Source organism: Musca autumnalis, unplaced genomic scaffold (genome assembly GCF_047663935.1).
Source record: "Musca autumnalis isolate F117 unplaced genomic scaffold, ASM4766393v1 scaffold_4, whole genome shotgun sequence".
NCBI classification, from domain to species: Eukaryota; Metazoa; Arthropoda; class Insecta; order Diptera; family Muscidae; genus Musca; species Musca autumnalis.
Window position 1 is genome coordinate 148,426,204 of NW_027411977.1, and position 20,721 is coordinate 148,446,924.

At 32.7% G+C, this 20,721-nt stretch overlaps 1 protein-coding gene across 39 annotated transcripts in view; it reads left to right on the top strand.

The window, feature by feature from the left end:
• Positions 1–20,721, top strand: part of Shab (potassium voltage-gated channel shaker cognate b) — a 394,632-nt gene that overhangs the window by 245,845 nt on the left and 128,066 nt on the right. For all 39 annotated transcript variants that reach the window (XR_012412620.1, XR_012412621.1, XR_012412622.1 and 36 more), the window contains one exon: positions 18,329–19,178. Coding sequence is in view for 35 of the 39 variants with exons in the window: in XM_073983598.1 (XP_073839699.1) it covers positions 18,329–19,178 (850 nt within the window). In the remaining 4 variants the exon portion in view is untranslated. The remainder of the gene's footprint in view (positions 1–18,328; positions 19,179–20,721) is intronic.

Genomic DNA, 20,721 nt, shown 5'->3' on the forward strand with positions numbered 1-20,721 from the left:
CTTAAAATCGGAAAGTACCGTTTTATAAGGGTTACATCAAAACATAGCCCTGCGCCGACAAATTTCTGGGGGAAGACTTTTAAACCCAAGGAATCCCAAATATCAGCCATTTCGATGGGATAATGCCTTTATAATACCGAGAATCGAGAGGTACCGTTCTGTTGGAACTATATTAGAGCGCGGATATAACCCATTTTCAATACCAAACATCCCCGGAGAAATACCAAATTCTGTACCAAATTTTCATCCAATTTTCATCAAAACAAATGTTGAAATTTTGTGAGGAAGATACCCTAAATAATAGACCGATATGACCCATTTTCGAACTTAAACCAAATTTGGTCAAAATATTACGATATGCAAAGTTTGGACCAAAGCGGTTGCTCTGTTTGGGAGATACCGTGCTCAACTTTTTTAACTTTATGTAAGAAGGAATATTACGATAATCGATGTTTGGATCAATCACGTTCAAGACCTGTCGTGCGCACCTTCCACTAAATGTGGAGCCGGAGGGGTTTTTATAGATTTTACAGCATGAAAAACCCTGTATCGTCGTAATAGGAGCTACAAGTACAACCTGTTACAAAAATTCTAAACGATTCGGGAGGAGGTTTAAAACTACACTTTTTCGAAATTTTGTGTGGGAGGTACCCGAAGGAGTTGACCGATGTAGTCCTGATCTATGTCTAGTAAAATATTACGATGTGCAAAGTATGGACTTAATCGGTTACTCCCTTCGAAATTTATCGTGCGCATCATTTTAGCGAAAAGTTTGGAATTTTTGTGGGAAAGTTAACAAAAGAAGTGGACAGATATGGCCTTAAGTCTGAGGGTATGAAAATGAACCGTTTGATCTTATTGTCAGTTCGAATGCTGTGGATCTGGTTTGCATGCATAACATCATGCCCTATAATACTTGAGATGGGGGAAGACTGAAAGGTTGTCTATTTCCTTGTGCACTGCACATAGTAAGCGGTTAATGCATTCTTTAAGCCACACTATGCTAACCATATGTACATTTCAAAACCGGTGTTAAGCAGTCCAGCTGATAGCCCCTTAGCGTATACTGTTTTTTTATTCTATCGCTGAATTGTTTCCATTGTGTGCCAACTTTTGGCAAGGTGCTAGACACTCAATACCACCATCTTTTTTTTCAATACTAGAAGTTCATCGCTATCGATTTCTATATTTTTATTATCGCGGGTACATATGATACAGTATATCCTCAAATTAGGTGTATTTTAGGTTCACGTTTTCATACATTTCGTTTCATACAAGACTCGTTGCCATTGTCTTTTTACATTATCCGACAAAACAATGATTTCTTCAAGCTGGAGAGCTATTAATCGCTATTGCTTCGTAGGCAGTTTTTGACGTCCAACTGTGTGTGTTTTGTTAGAACGCACTTGGTGGGTCTTGACAGCTACGGGAAAATGTTGTTCTTTCTATCTGTTTACTTTTATATATAGTAAGCCAAGCAAATTTTGTATCTTTCTTGTGGCAGAACGCGCCATTCAATCACCATCGAACTTTTTTAATGTTGCCGTGTCGAAGGCTCGAAGTTACGAATATCTGTGTACAGGACGGATACGCTTGCAATGTTATATAACCTTTCTTATTGAAGAGATTTTGAAAATAAAGTGTTTGAAAACAAAGTGCCACTTACCTAAGGGTCATATGGTTACTTTTTGTTTCAGCAAAAATGATTCTGTTAGAGCATCCTAAGCGTTATTTTAAAAACATATCTCTTTCTTAATTTTTTAATAGCACTTCAATAATAAATTCAGATTTAAAAAGTGAAATAAGTAAATAACAACACACAATGCTAATGTTTTAAATATTGTCATATCCATTTCTCCAATTTTGAAGCCACTGTATAAAAGAGTATTAGTATTCTTGTTAAGTTTTATTTTTTATTTGTTTCTTTGATTTGCATTAAATATAGAAAAACTACAACACCAACAATAACAAAAAATTGTATTTTTGTGACCATTTGAGGTATTCTTTTTTTACCTTCATTTATCTCCCCTGGCTCGATGATGAGAACAAAACAAAACAAATCGAAATCGAAAATAATAATAAGAATAATAATCTCCCACCAAATTATCGTAGCAAAACAAACCAAAAATTCAAAAAAAAAAAAATTGGCTATGGTCATATTTTGTAGACTATACATGATGATACAAACTGTACTCAAACTTATATTTCTAAGTTTGCTAAAAAATTTAAACTGAAATTCAATTCCGTTTGTCTCGAATTTTGTTTGTTTTTTAGTAAGGTCGAAAAAAGTATGTGAACCCATATATAAAAACAAAACAAAAACCATCAAATCAAAAATAACAAACAAATAATAGAAAAAACACATAATTGCAGTAGAAGTTTTGTTTTTGTGTTTCATTTCATCATTACTTCCGTTTTCCGTTTATGTATTATGTAGTCCGTATGTACGAAAGAGTGCCCTTGTCAAGTTCAAAATTTACCAAGTAAATAACCCAAGAAACAAGCCAATCACCACCCAAGTTGTTTGAAATATTTATTTTTTCATTTATGTTCTTTATTAGTCCATTTAGTTTGTTTGAGCGTATGTCTGTATATACATACAAATGTATATCCTCTGAATTTGGCATTCTTGATCTTGAAGTCATTTATGTTGTCGCTCCTCTTCCTATCTATGTATGTATATTCGTATATCTCCATAAGTTTGAAGATATATGTATGTGTTTATCTCCTTGTATTATATTTTATTATAAAAGTTGATTATAAGTTTCTATTTTGTTGTTTATTTGTTTTATATTTATTGAAGTGTTTGAATTTTATGTTTTGTAAGTTTGTGTGTTTGTTTTGTGTCCTTGGTGTTTTGTGATTTGATGTCATCTACCTACCTACCTCATCATGTAATGTTTTACGTTGTTATTACTTCATTATAAAAAACAACAACAAGAATATAATAAATTAATACAACAATAATATTTAATATTGAACAATATAATCAATGTCTTAATGATTTGTACAGTGGGAGAGATTTGTATAAACGCAGTTTTCCACCAGATAAATATTAGTAATTTATTTACTATAGATGTCAAATTAAATTATAACAATTACGATAAGTTTATAGAAATGTGTTATTGTATGTGTGCGTAAAATTTCAAATATAAATTTTGACAGAAAAAAATTTTAATTAAATAAAATATTTTGATTATAAAAAATTAATGACAAAAATAATAGTTTTATGTAGGCTATCGTAAAATACTTTTATTACAATCAGCCAGCAAAAATACCCCTTACAAAACCCCTTACTAACCCATTATTTTAACAAGGGAATGTCGCGCGATGTATGTGGTTATCTGTTTCGCCACTAAAATAAGTAGTTTATTAAGTAGTCTCGATTTGTAGCAATCACTTTTAGTGGCCCAAAAGCAACCACATATTTCTCGCGTAATGCCCTTGCTAAAATAATGGATTAGTAAGGTGTTTTGTAATTGGTATTTTTGCTGGACAGGTATTGTCTTTTAAGGATTCGGTAGTTTTATATAAATAACTAAAATTAACGAAAGAAAAATAGCATAAATTAATTTATTTAGAGAAGGTAATTCGCTGAAACTTAAAAAAGAGAAGTGATGAAAACAAAACAAAAAAAAAACAAAAGAAACATAAGTAAAAACGGGCTTAAGTTCGGCCGGGCCGAACTTTTTATACCCTTCACCATAAATTACATTAGAATCTTAACAATAGATGTAATGAAAACAAAACAAAAAGTAAAAACGGCGTTAAGTTCGGCCGGGCCGAACTTTTTATATCCATCACCATGAATTACATTAGAACCAGATTTCGGCCATTTCGGTTGCATTATGTGGGTAGAACTTAAAAATAAAAAATTCGGATCCGTTAGTCATTATGTTAACCATTACAAAGTAATGGAAATAAAAATAACTACTTATATTACTCCTTACGGTGACACGCCATAAAATAACTAGCTATTCTAGTGTTCGTAGAATAACTAGTAACTCATTGCAACATGCCCTTGTTAAAATAATGGGTTAGTAGGGGGTTTTGTAAGTAGTTACGACTACCAATAAGTACTATGAAAACTCTTTATTTAGTTAGGATTTTCGTACAAATAATTACCAAAAAACACCTAAAATCGGAGGTTACTGTTATATGGGGCTTTACCAAAACGCGGTCCTATGGTGACAGTTTTTTTTTTTTTGAAAAACGTTGTGATTACTGCGAACTTTAAATTTCAAATTGCAGGTAGTTTTGCCAAAAAAAAAACTTAGCTAATATCTTCAAACCACGTAAAATCGGGAGGTGCCGTTATATGGGAAATATACCAAAATAAGTGTATATCTTGACAATTTTGTTGAAAAAACGTTGTGACTACTGTGAACCTTAAATGTCAAATTTCAGGTAGTACTGTAAAAAATGTAAATCCTCAAAAATCGTAAAATCGAGAGGTGCCGTTATATGGGGGTTATACCAAAAAATTGATCTATGCTGACAATTTTTGGTGGAGAAGTTTTGTGAGCACTGGTAACCTCAACTGTCATCTAACAACTACTTCGGACAAAAATGCAGCTAAAATCCTCAAAATAACTAAAATGCGGAGGTTTGGTTTTATATGGGCTAAACCGATGGAAAAAAATACACACGGGTGCAAATATGTAGCATTCTATCTAATTTTTTGATTATAACGGACGGAGGTGGATGGTGTAGTGTACACAAATTACGATTACACTAAACAGCAAATACTACAAATCAGACTAGGGCCTACTGAGCTAAGTAGGAATAGTTTCAAATATAATATCTTATCTGATAACAGGACTCTACTTTGTTTAATTCAACATCACAATGTAAAAAGAAAACCAATTCTGTCAAAGAAAAAATTTATATTTGAAAAGTATAATTAAATAGACTACTCATTTATTAAACAACTTCCATAATCATTCGCTATTTCCCTGGAAACTATTAGAATATAATGTGCCCTTATTCAAATTTCTCTTACTGTATGATCCCCAAATATAATAGAAAATAATATCCTTAATATTTTTGCTAATTTTTCTGTTTAATATATTTGTTTGCAAATTCCTTAATTTACATTCACTCTTTGCAAATTATGAAAACAGCACATATACAAATAAACACACACTCACACACAACAATATATTTCACATCCACACCACAAAAACCAACAATGTACTTCTACGTGTTGTTGTAATTTTGTATATAAATATGTTATGTTTTATTTTCTTACTAAAATTTAAATAAGATGTTCATTTGTGAAAATATGTATGTATGTATTGCACGAATTTAATAAATCTTTGAAATCTATGTAATTTAAATCTACAAATCCCCAACTATTTTGATTCCTATCCTAATTCCTATCTTAATATATTAAAAAGACGTCGAAAGTATCTGCATGTCGAAATAGAAATTTTAGTGGTTATATTGATTACGAGATCAAAACTGTAATTCCTGAATACATACCTATTCATACCTTCACCCATTAGAGATGATATGTACGTATGTATACAGGATTGTAACAATCTCGTATGATACTTTTGTTTTTAATTTTTTTTTTTGGATTGTTTGAACTTCCTTAGAAGCTTGAAACGCTTAAGTAGTTGCTGCACTACATGGTTTAACTCTGTTCTTCTGGTTACGTTTCTATTTAATTTGAACGATTTGAGTTAATTCTTTTGTTTTCTAAAATGAAAAATACCAAACATATAATTCTCAAAAACCTTTTTTCTATTCAAGTTATCTTTTTTAATTCTTGCGTTATCATCTTTTAGCAGATACCCTACAGGAGAAAATAAATTGAAACCTCCTAATAATACACGAAGAAAACAACATTTGATATTCCTTTGTCTTGGTTTTAAAGAAAGTTAGTTGTAATTTTCTTTTCAAAGCAAGAGTCAACAAATGTTTAAACTTCCACTTCAGAATAAATAAACAATTCCTTCAACATTTCCAAACTACATGATTACACGTTAGCATGTTTTCAACTACTACTACAATTACTCTTCTCTTACTACTACTACTACTACTACTTTTTGTATGCAATCTCCATACATTCCCTGTCCTCAGTTTTGAAAACCCGTTAATCTACCAAATAAAACTCATACAAAAAATGCTACAGTATTCTAAATCATTGTTCGAATTACATAAAAAACAAAAAAAAACGAAAATAATTATTTAAAACTTACGCCAGATACAAAAAATCATTCTACATTCCTCAAAACTGTGTAAAAGAAAATAAGATCAAAAAAAAAAAAAAAACAAATATATATGAAAATAATTAGTATGTACATACATATATTAAACTTTTGAATGAGTAAACAAAATTACTGCGTGGTTGCGTACAGTGGTCTCCATGGTAGATGTGGACACAAAGAAGATAAAAATATTAACATATTTACGAGTATGTTGAGATTATAAGTCGTCGGTCCCGAATTGATCAAAGCCCCAAATACATATGTGTTTACTGTAACAAATCTGCGTATAACAGGGAATTTGTTAAAAAATCCTTGAATTTCTATATTTATACTGTTTTCATCATTAATTGTCCTTTGCAATATTAGGATTCTTATAATCATTTAGATTCATATGTATGTTCCAATACATTTTTCCCTCGCATCGAAGGCAATGTGATTTCTGCATGGAACGTACCTGCCTACAATCATCATAACATTCGATAACATAGCTGTTGTACATACTTCTATAAACTATTCCGCGATCAGTTATACAAAAAATTCAATAATGTTTTGTTTTTTTTTTTTTTTTTTTTTTTTGGTTAAGTTTTATATTTTTCGTTTTATTTCTGAAATAGCAGAATTTTGTGTAAAGGCATAATATATATAATTACGTGATCGAAATCAGAATCTCTGTTTCACCAGCCGAAGTTAAAAAACTTCCCTATATCCCGATTATTTGGAGTGTTTCGCCGATTTAGAATACCATGTGCTGTGTGTGTTCATTGCTTGATCTTTTCTTCGGAAGTTTGAGAATCACCCAATGCGTGAACCATCATGCTCTGTAATAACAGTATCTATTTAACGAACTAATTGAAACTATGTATGATGATGTAAACTCCAACTGGTACCGCTCGTGATTCGTGAAGCAACTATATTTTTGTCAGCATAGCCTGGCCAAAAAATGTCTTACTAAGAAGCATTTAACAAAAACAATATACTTTCTCATCTATTTTCACAAATATGTAAACGTGTAGTAAACCCTTTTTCAATTTTAGCGAAGGGCCAAAAATCAACTTGTGTACCAGTTTTGCAAAAAAAAAAAGAGACCCGTAGTCACAAACACAAAAGTTTCAATTATCTTGCCTACGATGAAACCACAATGATATCGTCTATATATTTAGTTTATGATTCGATGAATCGTTCACACAATTCAAGTCCGATTAAACTTCCTATCCTATATGTCTATGCTTGACACCGCCAGAGCTCGATTTCAAGCGGTAGTACCCCTGTGAATAGAAAATAAATCGAGTATACTCTTTTTTCTATTCCACTCGAAAAAGAGCGTATATACTTTACTCGTTTTCGTGTGGATGTTAAATACGCTCAAAATCGAGCAGATTCTACTCTTGCCTAGTTATTTGGAAGTGTGGGTATTTTCTTTCTCCACAATTGCAAACGAAACAAAAACTAATACGTTGAAACTCACTGTCGCCAATCTTTATCAATAAAACAAAAACAGTTTCATTTATATATATATATATTTATTTATCAATTCTCTTTCTAGTAGAGCTGTTGTGACCTAAGACCAGTGTCTAACATTTTGACTCCCACTCCGATTTTTTAACAAAGAGACATTGCGAACGCTACCACATAAAACAAAAGAGTGAAGAGTAAACTTCCTTTAAAAATAGCACTCGAGTAGTCTCAGTCGAGAGTAAAATGGGGGCTTTGGACACCACCAACTTTGTCAAATAGAGGATAATGATTATTGCCCCCACTTTTGGTAATTTTTGAAACTTTTTTTATATTTTACTTAAAATATGGCTTTGAGATTTATTTTTTGCTACGTTGGTTGTTGATATACTCGTGTGATGGTAGTCTTCTCTCTACTGTAAACAATAAGCTTATCTTCTGAGTGTACTCAACACCACTCTACATCACTGTCGGTCTTTTCTAACTTCGGCAGCTTCTGCGTCAGTCGATTTATTGCCGTAAACAGTGCGAGCATTTGATACGAAAAGCATATCAGTTTTACTCTCTGGTATAAGTTTCGGAATTCACTCAGATTCCTTTTCCTACCATATACCTTTTCCTACCGATATCACATTATCGGGAAAGGTAATGCATTCTTCCAGTATGTTGCGTTTTTCCACCTCATAAGAAAAAGTGCAAACATGCGCTCTTCGGATCCATCGAAAGGCCAAAACACCGGATGAATATCACACGTTTATAAGCATACTAATTCGGTTTCTGGTTGCTTTATGAAAAGGGACAAGAAGTCTTGTGTATGTCGGAATGTTTGAGTCTGGTACTGCTCACTGTAATGTATACCTACCTGTAAGAGCAGCGTTGTTGAACATATTTTGTCCATTAGTCTCTCTAAGAGAGAGTCTTTCCTTTGCAGATTCTCTTCCGATAACGTAAATTGGCGAGCATATCTGGTCCAGAGTTAATATTGTCGGATGTTGCCTCATTAAGAATGAAATTGACAGCCATTAAAACAAAGATATTCTACTTCATACTATAAGGATTAAAATATAGTAGAATATATTTTGGATATGCCATTGGTCATGGTACCGGCAGTGGAACCAATAATATTTTCCCTTCTGTTTTTAGTATGTGGTCAAGAATGCGAAGAATGCTAGTAGAATATAACATTGTTCTGTTCATCTTTCTCTTCAGCAGAGAACATACGCGGACTTTACAGTTGCATACCGATTCTTTCGTTTTACTTTGTGCTTGTGAAGTATATTCGCAAAGTGGAAAACGTTTCCTATTTCATTTGCCGTGCACACATACCCGGATTTGATTTGCTGATCATGGTCCTTAAGAGGCTTGCGGTGGTTCTCAGTAATACTTACTTACTCATTAATATGGGATTTCTTTTGTCTCATAGTATCCGTTTTCTAAGAGTGGGTTACTAACCCGAAGCCAACCTATGGTTCATATGTCTTGTTATTGGGCACATTGTAGCCAACACGCTTTAACAGATACCCAATTGTTAAGAAAGTGGAGCCAAGTTAAATTCTGAACCTTTACATATAAAGTGTTGTTGTTGTAGCAACATGTGATTTGATCACGTCTTTGTTTCTCTTTAATTTGGCTTTCTGCGGGCTACGACCTCAAGGTTTTTGGAGTTAATGAGTAGGTTTGGTTGAGTAGTTGAAAAGAAGCTTTGCCTCATGCGGACATGTACCGCAGGTAGGACAGGTATTTTGCACGTTTTCATGAATCCTTGCCCATAAGAAATAAAATCGGCTGCACCATTCAGATCGAAGTTGGGTCAAAATTAGTCTGCGATGGATAGAACTTGCTGCTAAATTTATGTAGGTTCATTGGTACTTGTTGTTTTTATTTCTCGCCATTTCCTTCATTAAGTCGATCAAAAAGAATATAGAAAATCGCAAATAAAAATGGTAAAGACCATTCCATGGCACGATACGGATTATTAAATACCGCACAAAAGGTAAATATATAAATATATATATAATATAAATTTTCTAACCTTAAGGATAAGAGGAAGTTCTATATTTAGCATTCTTTTAAAATCCTTAAGCGTAAATGTTTATATTATTTATTATATTATATTAAAAGAAGGCAAGATTTGTCATAGAATGAAGAGAATCTTTTTCACATAATATGTGGTTAATTTGAGCTCCTTAAACTCGTCATTACTTCGCGTAAAATGTAAGCATTTTACTTTGCCCGAAAACTCTAGTCCAGGGATGGTCAGTATGCGGTTACTAAGATCAAGTGAGCATACAGTCCATTGTGTTTTACATTGGAATTTTCGCTCACTTGTTCTCACTAAGAGGTAGTTTACACTATCTATCAATGTCATATGACACGAAATAAAAACATTCCATAGCTACCCACGCAGGCAATGTGGAGACGTAATTTTATTACATTTTTGCTGGTGTGGACGCACAAAGTAAATGGCATAAGGAAAATCCCTAATATTGTACATATTAAAGACTATATAATGATGGAAAATTGCATGTCATATGACATTTACATATAGTGTAAACTACCCCTAAGCCATAGATGAACAAGATGAGCACTCGCCTTTACGTTTTCGTACGATTCACCATACAAATTCTCTCTTCGTGTTCACCATTGCACTAAGCGCACATTGGTCATCCCTGCTCTAGACCAGGGTCGAGGCACATGTGCGCTCAGTGAACTTTTCTCTCTCCACACACAAAGTTCAACTAATCAAAAAAGCAGCATGCAATCTCACAATGACACCCCGTAAAGTATGCAATAGAAAAATAAGGCGGTCATTAGGGTTATTACTCTTTTACAACCTCATATCCCTGTATAATAGCGTGATGAGTTTCTACATAAGATTACATAAAATGTAAGGTGATTCGATAAAGAAAACCTCCTGCACAAAATTATTTAAAAGTTTTAATTTATCAGAATTAACGGCAATTTTTCGAAGTCACTATAAGCAGATATATAATTGAAAATAAACTTTAGAGCAACATGAGATAACCAAACTGACATGACATTTGGTTCTCACTAATTTTCTTTAATTCTGAGAATCATAAAAATTTCGTAAACGCTTTTCCAAAGATATAATTAAAAAAATCAAATTTTCTCAAAGCGATTTGTGCATGACCTTTTTCAATATTTGAATGATTTCGTGCAACTGGAAATAATTTTTGAGAAAAAAAATGTTTTGTGATTTCATGCATTTTTTTAAAAAAATATTTTTTTAAATCGATTTCTTTTTTATTTCAATCGAATAAACGTTATTTTTGTGAATAATAGGCAAACGTTCATTCATCCGTGCTACAAGAAATCATTTTTGAAAATTTCGAAAAGTCATAACCCTAGTGGTCATACCTGCTCTAGACTACGCAAAATTTAAAATTAATAACAAATACAGTCTGTATTCGTCATTCAACCATATACAGCAAACAGGCAATGTATAATCAATATGAACTTGATTATAATAATATAGAGATTTTTTGAATATCCGGTGAAACAATGCGAAAAAAAATTGCAACAAAATTCTGCTTAGTATGCCCTTGTGGAGAAATTATTTTTATGTTTGTAACGGTCTCTCTTTTTTGTCAAATCACACTAGTTATTAATGTGATAACGAGCAAAAAATCCAATTTTTATTTAGTCCTATTTTCAGAACTTTATTTTCATAATTATTGTTTCCATTCTTCAAGGAGTTTTGTCAATGTTGTTAAATGAGCTGTTTGTTAACCATTATTATAATTAATATTACCAATCTAACCCAACTATCTACCTACCCCTAAGTAATGATCAATTAGATTGATATCATATGTCCCCTATTCAATAAATATATATGTTTTGTTTGTAATTGGTTTCATTTGTGTTCCCTTTCTTTGATATTTGTTCCCTTCATTGAATGTGGCTATCAAGTTTTTGAACATCTTGATTCCGATTATTTTCTTTTGATCATCGATTGGTAAAATTTTTCTTTCCCTTTTTAATTGAATTTTGTTTTTTGAAAACAATAAAAACTAAAACAATGTAACCACAACAGAACATTAGTATCACCAAACCCTAACTACACTCTTTTTTCCAATCAATCAATCAATTATCAAGCAAAACATTATTGTTTTTTAAAAGAAACAACAAATACAAAAGCAAAATAAAAGTGTACATAATAAAAGAACTACATTGATATTTTTGCTAATGTCAATTGTCAATCAAAAATCAATCGGTCAACCAACCAAGAACAAGAACAATAAACCTATGCTAATAATAATTATTAACCACAAATCAATACCAAAACAAAAATAATGAAAAACATTGTTTAAAAAATTCATTATCAAACCGACTGCAGACCCGGATTTGTAGATGCTCGTAGTAGTTTGAAATAATATAATCCCCTCCCTTTTCAAAAAAAGTTGTGTGCTCACCACCATGCCAAACTTCCAACCAGACATGAAAAAAAACACACACGCACACACACTCACAAAAACCTATACCTATCTGGTCCTTAAAAATCATACCACAAAGAGAGGGGACTGACTACACCCAACTGGAAATGTGGCCGAGCTAAAAATGTTCCATGCGGATGGATGGCGGGCACACAATATTTTTTGTTGGGATATTAGTTGAATCATTTCGCCCTGTTTTTTGAGTATAACCATGTAGAAGAATACCTAGTTTCTTCTTGCTCCTGCTCCTCTACTATTTCTACGTCTCGTTGTATCACTTTCTATTTCTTTTGATTGTATTTTGAGTTCCTTTGATTTGTTGTATACTTTTATTATTATATATTACTTTTGATGTGTATATTGTGTATAGAAATGATAAAATCGAAATAGAACAACAACAATTGAAACACATTCAAACAAAACAAAACAGAAAAACAAACTAAGGGACTTTTGGTACTGTTTCCAATGTGTTAGTAAAAAAATACGTCTTTCTAATCTTCTTTCTTTCTCGTTTTCTTGTTAATTTCTATCTGTGTGTGTGCTCTGTATTATCCTTCCTCCACCTGTTTAAAGACAAATTACATCAAATTTGTGTTAAAATACCAATATGTCAATCTTAACTTATGTCCATTGTATCCAGTACTAACTGTATCCGCACATACAATTTTGTATAATTTATGAAATATTTGATTTTTTAAGTTATGTTGTATGTTTATATATTTTATTTTATATTATTTAAAAACATACTTGTATTTTTCTTTATTTATTAGTTTTAGTTTTTTTTTAACATTGAACACAGTGTTATTGTCTTTGTTAATTATAATTATGACCAATAGAAAACGAAAGCATTTTTTATTACTTCCAACCACCCTAACAAACACCACTCCACATTCCACACGACCCCAGTTCACAAACACTCCACTCTCTAGAAAAAAAAAAAAATAAACCGACCCCACCCACACCTCCAAAATATTTTTCCTCTACAAGGAAGAAAACCACCACACTCATCCACCCAACCAACATCGATACCCAACACTGTGGGTTCTTATACAAAAAGAAATTTTGATTCTATTTTTCAAATGAACATCACAAACAACGATGATATATTTCGACTAGAGATGACATGATTTATGTAAAATTTGTGAGAAATCGGATGTATAAATTGAAATAATAATAAAAATAATAGGAAATTAGCACAAACATAAATATATCTATTAATGAAAAGTTGGAATTATTATAAAACATACATATGTTGCGTAATCAGGTAGGAATTCCACAAAAAAATTTCAAGTTAGCATAAACTGTGAAGTCCAGCTCCTAAATTTAATTAGCAGGTACCACGTGACTCCGACCACCTGCTTTCATCGCATTTTTTAGTGGTAATGTCAATAAAAATACGCTCTTTTTGCATTCAAAAACAATTGGAATATAGTAGATCTGTCTGGTTACTCAAAAGTTTGTAACAATTTGTACAAATTGTTACAGAAAGTCGTCTGTTAACTCACTTTGTTTACACTTCATTATTGAAAACATGCAAATTTTTGCTGGAGAAATTCCTTTTAACAAGAACTTGCAAGTAACCAGACACACATAGCAAATGTTTTAAAAATGTATCGGCATTTCTGAATCTTAAATATATCAACAATAATTTAGTGTTGGTAAAATTTTAAAATTTTCATAAAATTATTCTTCGAATTGTTTACTTTATTTGGGCGGCATTAGAAAGAACATAATATGTTCTTTAAGTCGGACTTATAATAAAATACAAAATTCCCCGATCTTTTATGTCATTTGTCCAACCTTGAAAACCGTATTCTGAGTTATCATCACTTGGGTGTTCCACCACAGACTTTACATTTTCCTTCTGTAGGAAAACTATTATGATCAGTTAATACTATATGATTATCTTTTGCCATCTGGTGGTGGAGACTGAGACCTGTTGAAATAACGCTCATACGTTTGGATAGGGGGCGTTTGTTTATGCGGTATTTAAGAGCAGAGTATTCTGTAGAAGATATGTCAGTGATGTTAATCACAATCCGCGACATCGTAATTCCACAGGTAGTAAAGCGCACATAGCGGGACAACGATGGTTCAAATTTTGGACGACGAAGAGGTTCTATTTAGTTAAAGTACCGAACTATCTCATCCTTTAGCTTTTGATTTGTTGCTGGCTTATCGGCTTTTAAATAACGCCAAAGAAAGAAGTCCAACGGTTTAAAAACATGATTTGATTTGGCAAATTGACATCATCCCAGCAAATATTCGGATCTGTTAGTCATTATTTAACCCTTTACAAAGTAATGTAAATTACTTTACTCCTTAGTAAGTAATGACTACAGTGGCACAGAGCTACACGCTTGTTTTTGTTAACAGAATAAATCACAGTTAGCGGTGTACATGTGATCGTGATTAAACAACACTTAATATTCGTACGCGTAGCGCAGTGTGTTCGATTACAAATCAGAAGTTCGCGAGATCAAATCCAGCAGAGAGAAAAATAAAATAAAAATATAAAGTGTATCGAAATTGAAAACAAATTCCTCCCTTACTGTTCTAAATATATTTTTTAGCTTATAGTGGTTATAGAGAATAACTAGTTATTCAGAGCGGCATGCCCTCGTTAAAATCATGGATTGTAGGGGGTCTTGTAAGTAGTTACGACTACCAAAAAATACTATAAAAACCCATTGTTGGGATGGCTATTGAATTTGTAATGCAAAAAGCCATTGTTTCGTTAGCTGTGTGGTAGGTGGCACTGTTCTGTGAAATCATTCGTTATCATCGGAAGATAGCGAAATCAGTACACAGTAACAGCCTGGCCAGTCTCATTAAAAAAACGCCCCAATGATGCTGCTAACCCATAAACCGCACCAAACAGTCTCTCAATTTGTGTCCATTGATTTTCAACAATCGCACAAATTCGGCAGTTCTGCTTATTTGCGTTTCCTTTGAGCTGAAAATGTATATCATCACGAAATCACAACCATTTTCATTCATAAAAGCACTGTTCACCAAACGGTAAGGCGGGAAAGACTATATTTTCGAATCTCGCCACAGGTTCTCAAAAGTTCCCTAGTTGTTGGTTTGTGGATATGCCTCGGCGAAGTTATTATAATATATAGAAACAACTTGTGGTCTAGATTTAAAATCGGCCTTTACAATATAATCACCCTTTATTAGTGTCTTGTAGAGAGTGACTTTTATTTCACGAGCAGGGACTTTCCTTTTAAGCCATTTGTTGGCTGATTGATATTATTTACAAAACTAGTTTGGCATTAAAATATTCAAAGAGGTTTTTTCTTCTTTAAACAAATGATCACGTATGAATTAAAGTTACTTCGCAGGAATATCAAGTCAGACATGGCATAGGAAGCCTTTATTATAATTAGGTGTCAAGGGCGCCCTTGATTATTTCATTTGCCAATGGCTAATTTTTTATACAATATGCCAGATGGGGAGTACTAATAATTGGTAATAAAAAACTGTTTTCAGCGGGACAAGGGTTCATATGTAAATAAGAATAAACTGATATTGAGACCTCCGTTTTATCGTCGAGTCTGAACAGCGTTACTAACAGGTAGAGAAGAAAGTTTCTTAGGAAAACTACGCCAACACAACGCTGAGTGAGTTTTGCACTAGGGAAAAGCAATAATCGATTTTTCTTTTTGATTTTGGCCTAAAACTAAAAATGCGATTTTTTCGTTCTGGCGATTTTAGTTATCCTAAAACTTGACTTTCAACTTTTTGATAAACACAAAAAATCGATTATTCGTCGATTCTCGAGTTTTCTTTTGATCATAGCATAGACGATTTTGTAGCAATCAGTAGTGCGATTCTGTAACTAGTTAACGATAAATTTTCCGGAGATAGTCGGCAAGCGAGATTTTTTAAGTGTCAAAAACTTGTAATATTACCTATTTTTTTTGGTAAGTTAGCGACGAAAATAAAGTAGTCGCTTAGCTTTATCGGTAGCAACAGTGATGTTTTAATTCATAATTTTGTGTTTTAATTTTACCGACTCTTGTCGGTAACCAAAAAATAAATTACAGAATCGCATTACAGAAAACTGCAAAACCGTGAAAGTCAACTAAAATCTATGGACAAAATCAAAGCCATCAAGATAATCGATTATGCGATTTTCCCTCCAATCAAAACTTGGCTTCGATTTTTATATTTTTGAATGGAAAAATTCGATTAATCTTTTTTGCACCGTTCAAATTTTTTTTTTGTGCCTAGTGTGTGAATTGAGCGGAGACATTAAGCGTGTAAGGCTGACATATTAACATTGAATCATTTCTGATAAAATAATAAATGACAGTCAGAGCTACTTGCTCTTTATTCTCTTACGGGCATATGTCAAAAATGCCGTGTTGTCTTTTTTATGTACTAGCAAACTGAGGACCCTACCATTTTGCTGAACATCTGATACATGCTGCTCCGTATTAGCATGTCGCTACCGGTCTTTAGCAGTCCATGAATTCCTGCTACCTAATGATTTATTTCTGGAATTGGTTTTGGGATATCTTTGTCACCAAATTATACGAGTATTACGACGACATTATAATTCCGACTCTCACTTTGCATTTTTACTGAATGCAACGCTAATATAGTACCATTACGATACTTATTCGTAATCTTGAGTTCAGCTTTAGTTGTGGTTTCTTATTCGAGCATTGATTTTGAGGCAGTTCATATAGAGCTGGCGATTTGATGCACCAAACACGTTTTGTATGTCACATTTCAATGAAATTTAGAATGTGTAACGGGATATAGCTCCCATATACGTATGTGTTCATCCAATTTCATGTATTGACATACTGAACGCAAAATTGCACATCTTGATGAAGTTAGGAAAATGTAGAGGAAAATGGTCTAGAAAAAATATTGCCAATTTTTATTGAAATCGTTGCGGTGTAGGGTCTACTTTGATCATTTCCTTACTGGTTTTGTCTAATAGTATCCATGCATTAGTAAAAAATTTTCCTTTTTTTCATTTCATGGAATGCTCAATATTCCCAAAAGAGGCAAGGGGTACATTTATCAGTTCAATCTAGTCTGATCCACTTTAAGATGCGTTTAATAAAATCTTTGGCAACAATTATTAGCAACATAAGAATCAACCATGATTCTCAAGATCGGTATGTCGACAGTGACATAATATTAATTGCCAAATCGGTTCCAACCTACAAACATGAAATTCTCAGGAGTGAATAAATATCAATGACTGTAAATACAAGTAAGACGCTCTACCTGAACATTCCAAAATTTCTAAATTCACAGAAAATATGATAATTTTTATAATTAATACCACCACAATAACCACAATTCGAAGAAAACCAAAGGTTAAAAAGAAAAAAAAAATATTGTAGATATTATAAATGTTTGTTAAAAGTGCTTTTAACTTTAAATAAATAGATTTGAATTATCTTAAGAATTCAGAAATTCATGACAACCGATTTCTCGCAAATGAATACTACATTATATATATTTTTTTCTTTATATAATTTTAATGTTTTTGTTTTTTTTTTTTTTAATTTTACAATTTTGTCATATTTTCAAACGTCCAGGATATAAAAAGATTTTAGAATATCTAAATAAAATAGCTCAAATACCACGATTTGTTTGAACAATAAGGAGAAAATGAAAAGAAAACATATTGCCCCCCACTCCCGTTTACCTTTTTAATTCATTTGAGGATATTTCCCCCCAACTTCATCATAAAACTTCACCCAGACCTCTGTTTTATTTTTGTTCACTTCCCCTTCATATCCTTAAGATATAAGAAAACTGAAAAACCAAGCTACGAAAAATTAACCAAGTAAGTCTGCATTGTTGCAACAAAGTAACCAACAACAATCTTCAGAGCTAAAACATGTAATTGAATTTTTCCCCCCTCTTTCCACCAACTTTCTATAGACGAACATTTGAATTGGAGTGTGTGTTTGACCCATGTCCACCCAAGTAGGGTAGTTTAAGTATAAAATTTTTAAGGAAAAAGTTAACAAAAAGAAAGAAAGTAAAATCCCCATAGGCTATATTTATTAGCGATATACGTATGTATATGTATTATTTTTTTATATGTATAAATGGTATATCTCTGGTATCGCTTGTCTTTTGTAAAGAGAAAACAAAGTATTGTATTATTAAAAGAAAATGTGTATCTCTCTCTGTCTCTCCCCTTTTTCTATGTATCGATCTATGCAGGTTATCGCTGTGATATCCATATTGTTTATAGTCCTGTCTACCATAGCCCTGACGTTGAACACCCTACCACAATTACAACATTATGACGTTGATACGGGTACACCAACTGATAATCCACAATTGGCTATGGTTGAGGCCGTTTGTATATCGTGGTTTACACTAGAGTATATACTTAGGTTTAGTGCGTCGCCTGACAAGTGGAAATTTTTCAAAGGCGGCCTAAATATAATCGATCTATTGGCAATACTCCCCTATTTTGTTTCACTGTTCCTCTTGGAGACAAACAAGAATGCAACGGACCAGTTCCAGGATGTGCGCCGGGTGGTGCAAGTATTCCGCATCATGCGCATCCTGCGAATCCTTAAGCTGGCCCGTCACTCAACGGGCCTGCAGTCGTTAGGCTTTACGCTACGCAATTCATATAAGGAACTCGGTCTACTAATGCTGTTCCTGGCTATGGGCGTTCTCATATTTTCTTCGCTGGCATATTTTGCCGAAAAGGATGAAAAGGATACAAAATTCGTTTCAATACCGGAAACATTTTGGTGGGCGGGTATTACAATGACAACTGTTGGCTACGGGGACATCTATCCCACTACTGCACTGGGAAAGGTTATTGGTACTGTGTGTTGCATATGCGGTGTTCTGGTAATCGCTTTGCCTATTCCCATCATAGTTAACAATTTCGCTGAATTTTATAAGAATCAGATGCGACGCGAGAAGGCGCTCAAACGCCGTGAGGCACTCGATCGTGCCAAACGAGAGGGCAGCATTGTCTCTTTCCATCATATCAATCTGAAAGATGCCTTTGCCAAATCCATGGATCTCATCGATGTCATAGTCGACACAGGTAAGTCTCCTAAACCTATATACATATTTAAATCTCAAATTAATCTATATAAATAGCTTAATATACCTACACCTTTAAAAATATAAATACATGTATCAACTTCTCACGTATTAGTCTATACTATACATACACACAAAGATATTTTTATCAATAGAAATCGTAACTTGTATCACACACACAAATACTTGAGCAGTAGCTAAAGGAAAAAACACACATTTTCCATTTGGGCAATATTAGCCGATAACCGTCTAACAAGAAAATGTGTAAATGTGTATTTTTGTCATTACATAAAAACGTTTCGCTATGATTTGCTTCAATATCCCCCCAAATCTCCCATGCCAATATTCTTCCTATTCCATCCATTCCATTTCAAGCAATCAGTTTATGTTGCTCTATCATAAAAAAACGATTTTTGCTTATTCCATTGTTTTCGGTTTTATTCCCTCGCGTTATATGTTTGCTGTCTTTATGTTCGACAATCATTTTAGTTTTTCATGTCTTTCAATCGATCGATCAACGTGTACCATTTAGCCAATGAATCCGCAACAAAAGCATGGCTTTGAACGATCATTCATTTTAAGCGTTTCTCTATAGCTCATCTCTATAGCTTTAATTGTATGCCAGCTATTGACATTTGTTTGATTCTATTTTTCTCCTTAATTTCTGGCTTCTTTTTGTACATTTGAGTTCTGAATAATGAATTAAAAATTTTACAGAAATACTTTAAATTTAGTAATAGATTTTTATTACAAGTAAAAAACTAAAAACAGGAATCAGTTTATGATAGAAATTCTCATTTTCATATTGCAGCCTTTTTTCGTTGTATATAAAAAAATTGTAGGCTATATACATTTGAAATGATGATTGGATTTGAATGATAGGAAATCATGTTTATATCATATTGTTCGTACAAATTACGTAATACAATTACTATGTAACTAAACATACAAACCCAGTTTAGAAATAGTCTAGTAACGAATAAATATTAAATATTTTTAATAAACTATTTATAGATTCCATTAAAAATTTATTGGATATTTGCGCACGAGATTAAATAAATTATTGTATTAATAGATATCAGTATTCAGATTTGGTAATTTTCTGTAGTAACACTTTTATTTAAATCAGCAATTATTAGTACAGTTCCAAGGTGGTAGTTTTTTCTGTGTTTTGGACCGTTTTACTATATTTTCAATCGACTAACTCTATATAGATTCATATTCTGATTCGACTACCAACCGGAATCATTTGAAGTTTTGAGATTCTACTCGTGAAGCAAAATCATATTTAATATGATTCTTAATGGAAGAATTTGCCATGTCTGTATGATTGGATTGGGTCCAATATTCTGAGGTTTTAAGTATAAGAAGCGTTCCACTGTATAACGCGATTTGGTTTTGTTGTAGCTTAAACATATGATATGGCTTTGCGAACACAAGCCTAAAGCGTCCGTCCGTCTGGTGTACATCTAAACCGAACTGAAATTGTGCATACAGTTCTCTGAGTCTCCATCATCAACAATTGTTGAAGATCTAAAAATATG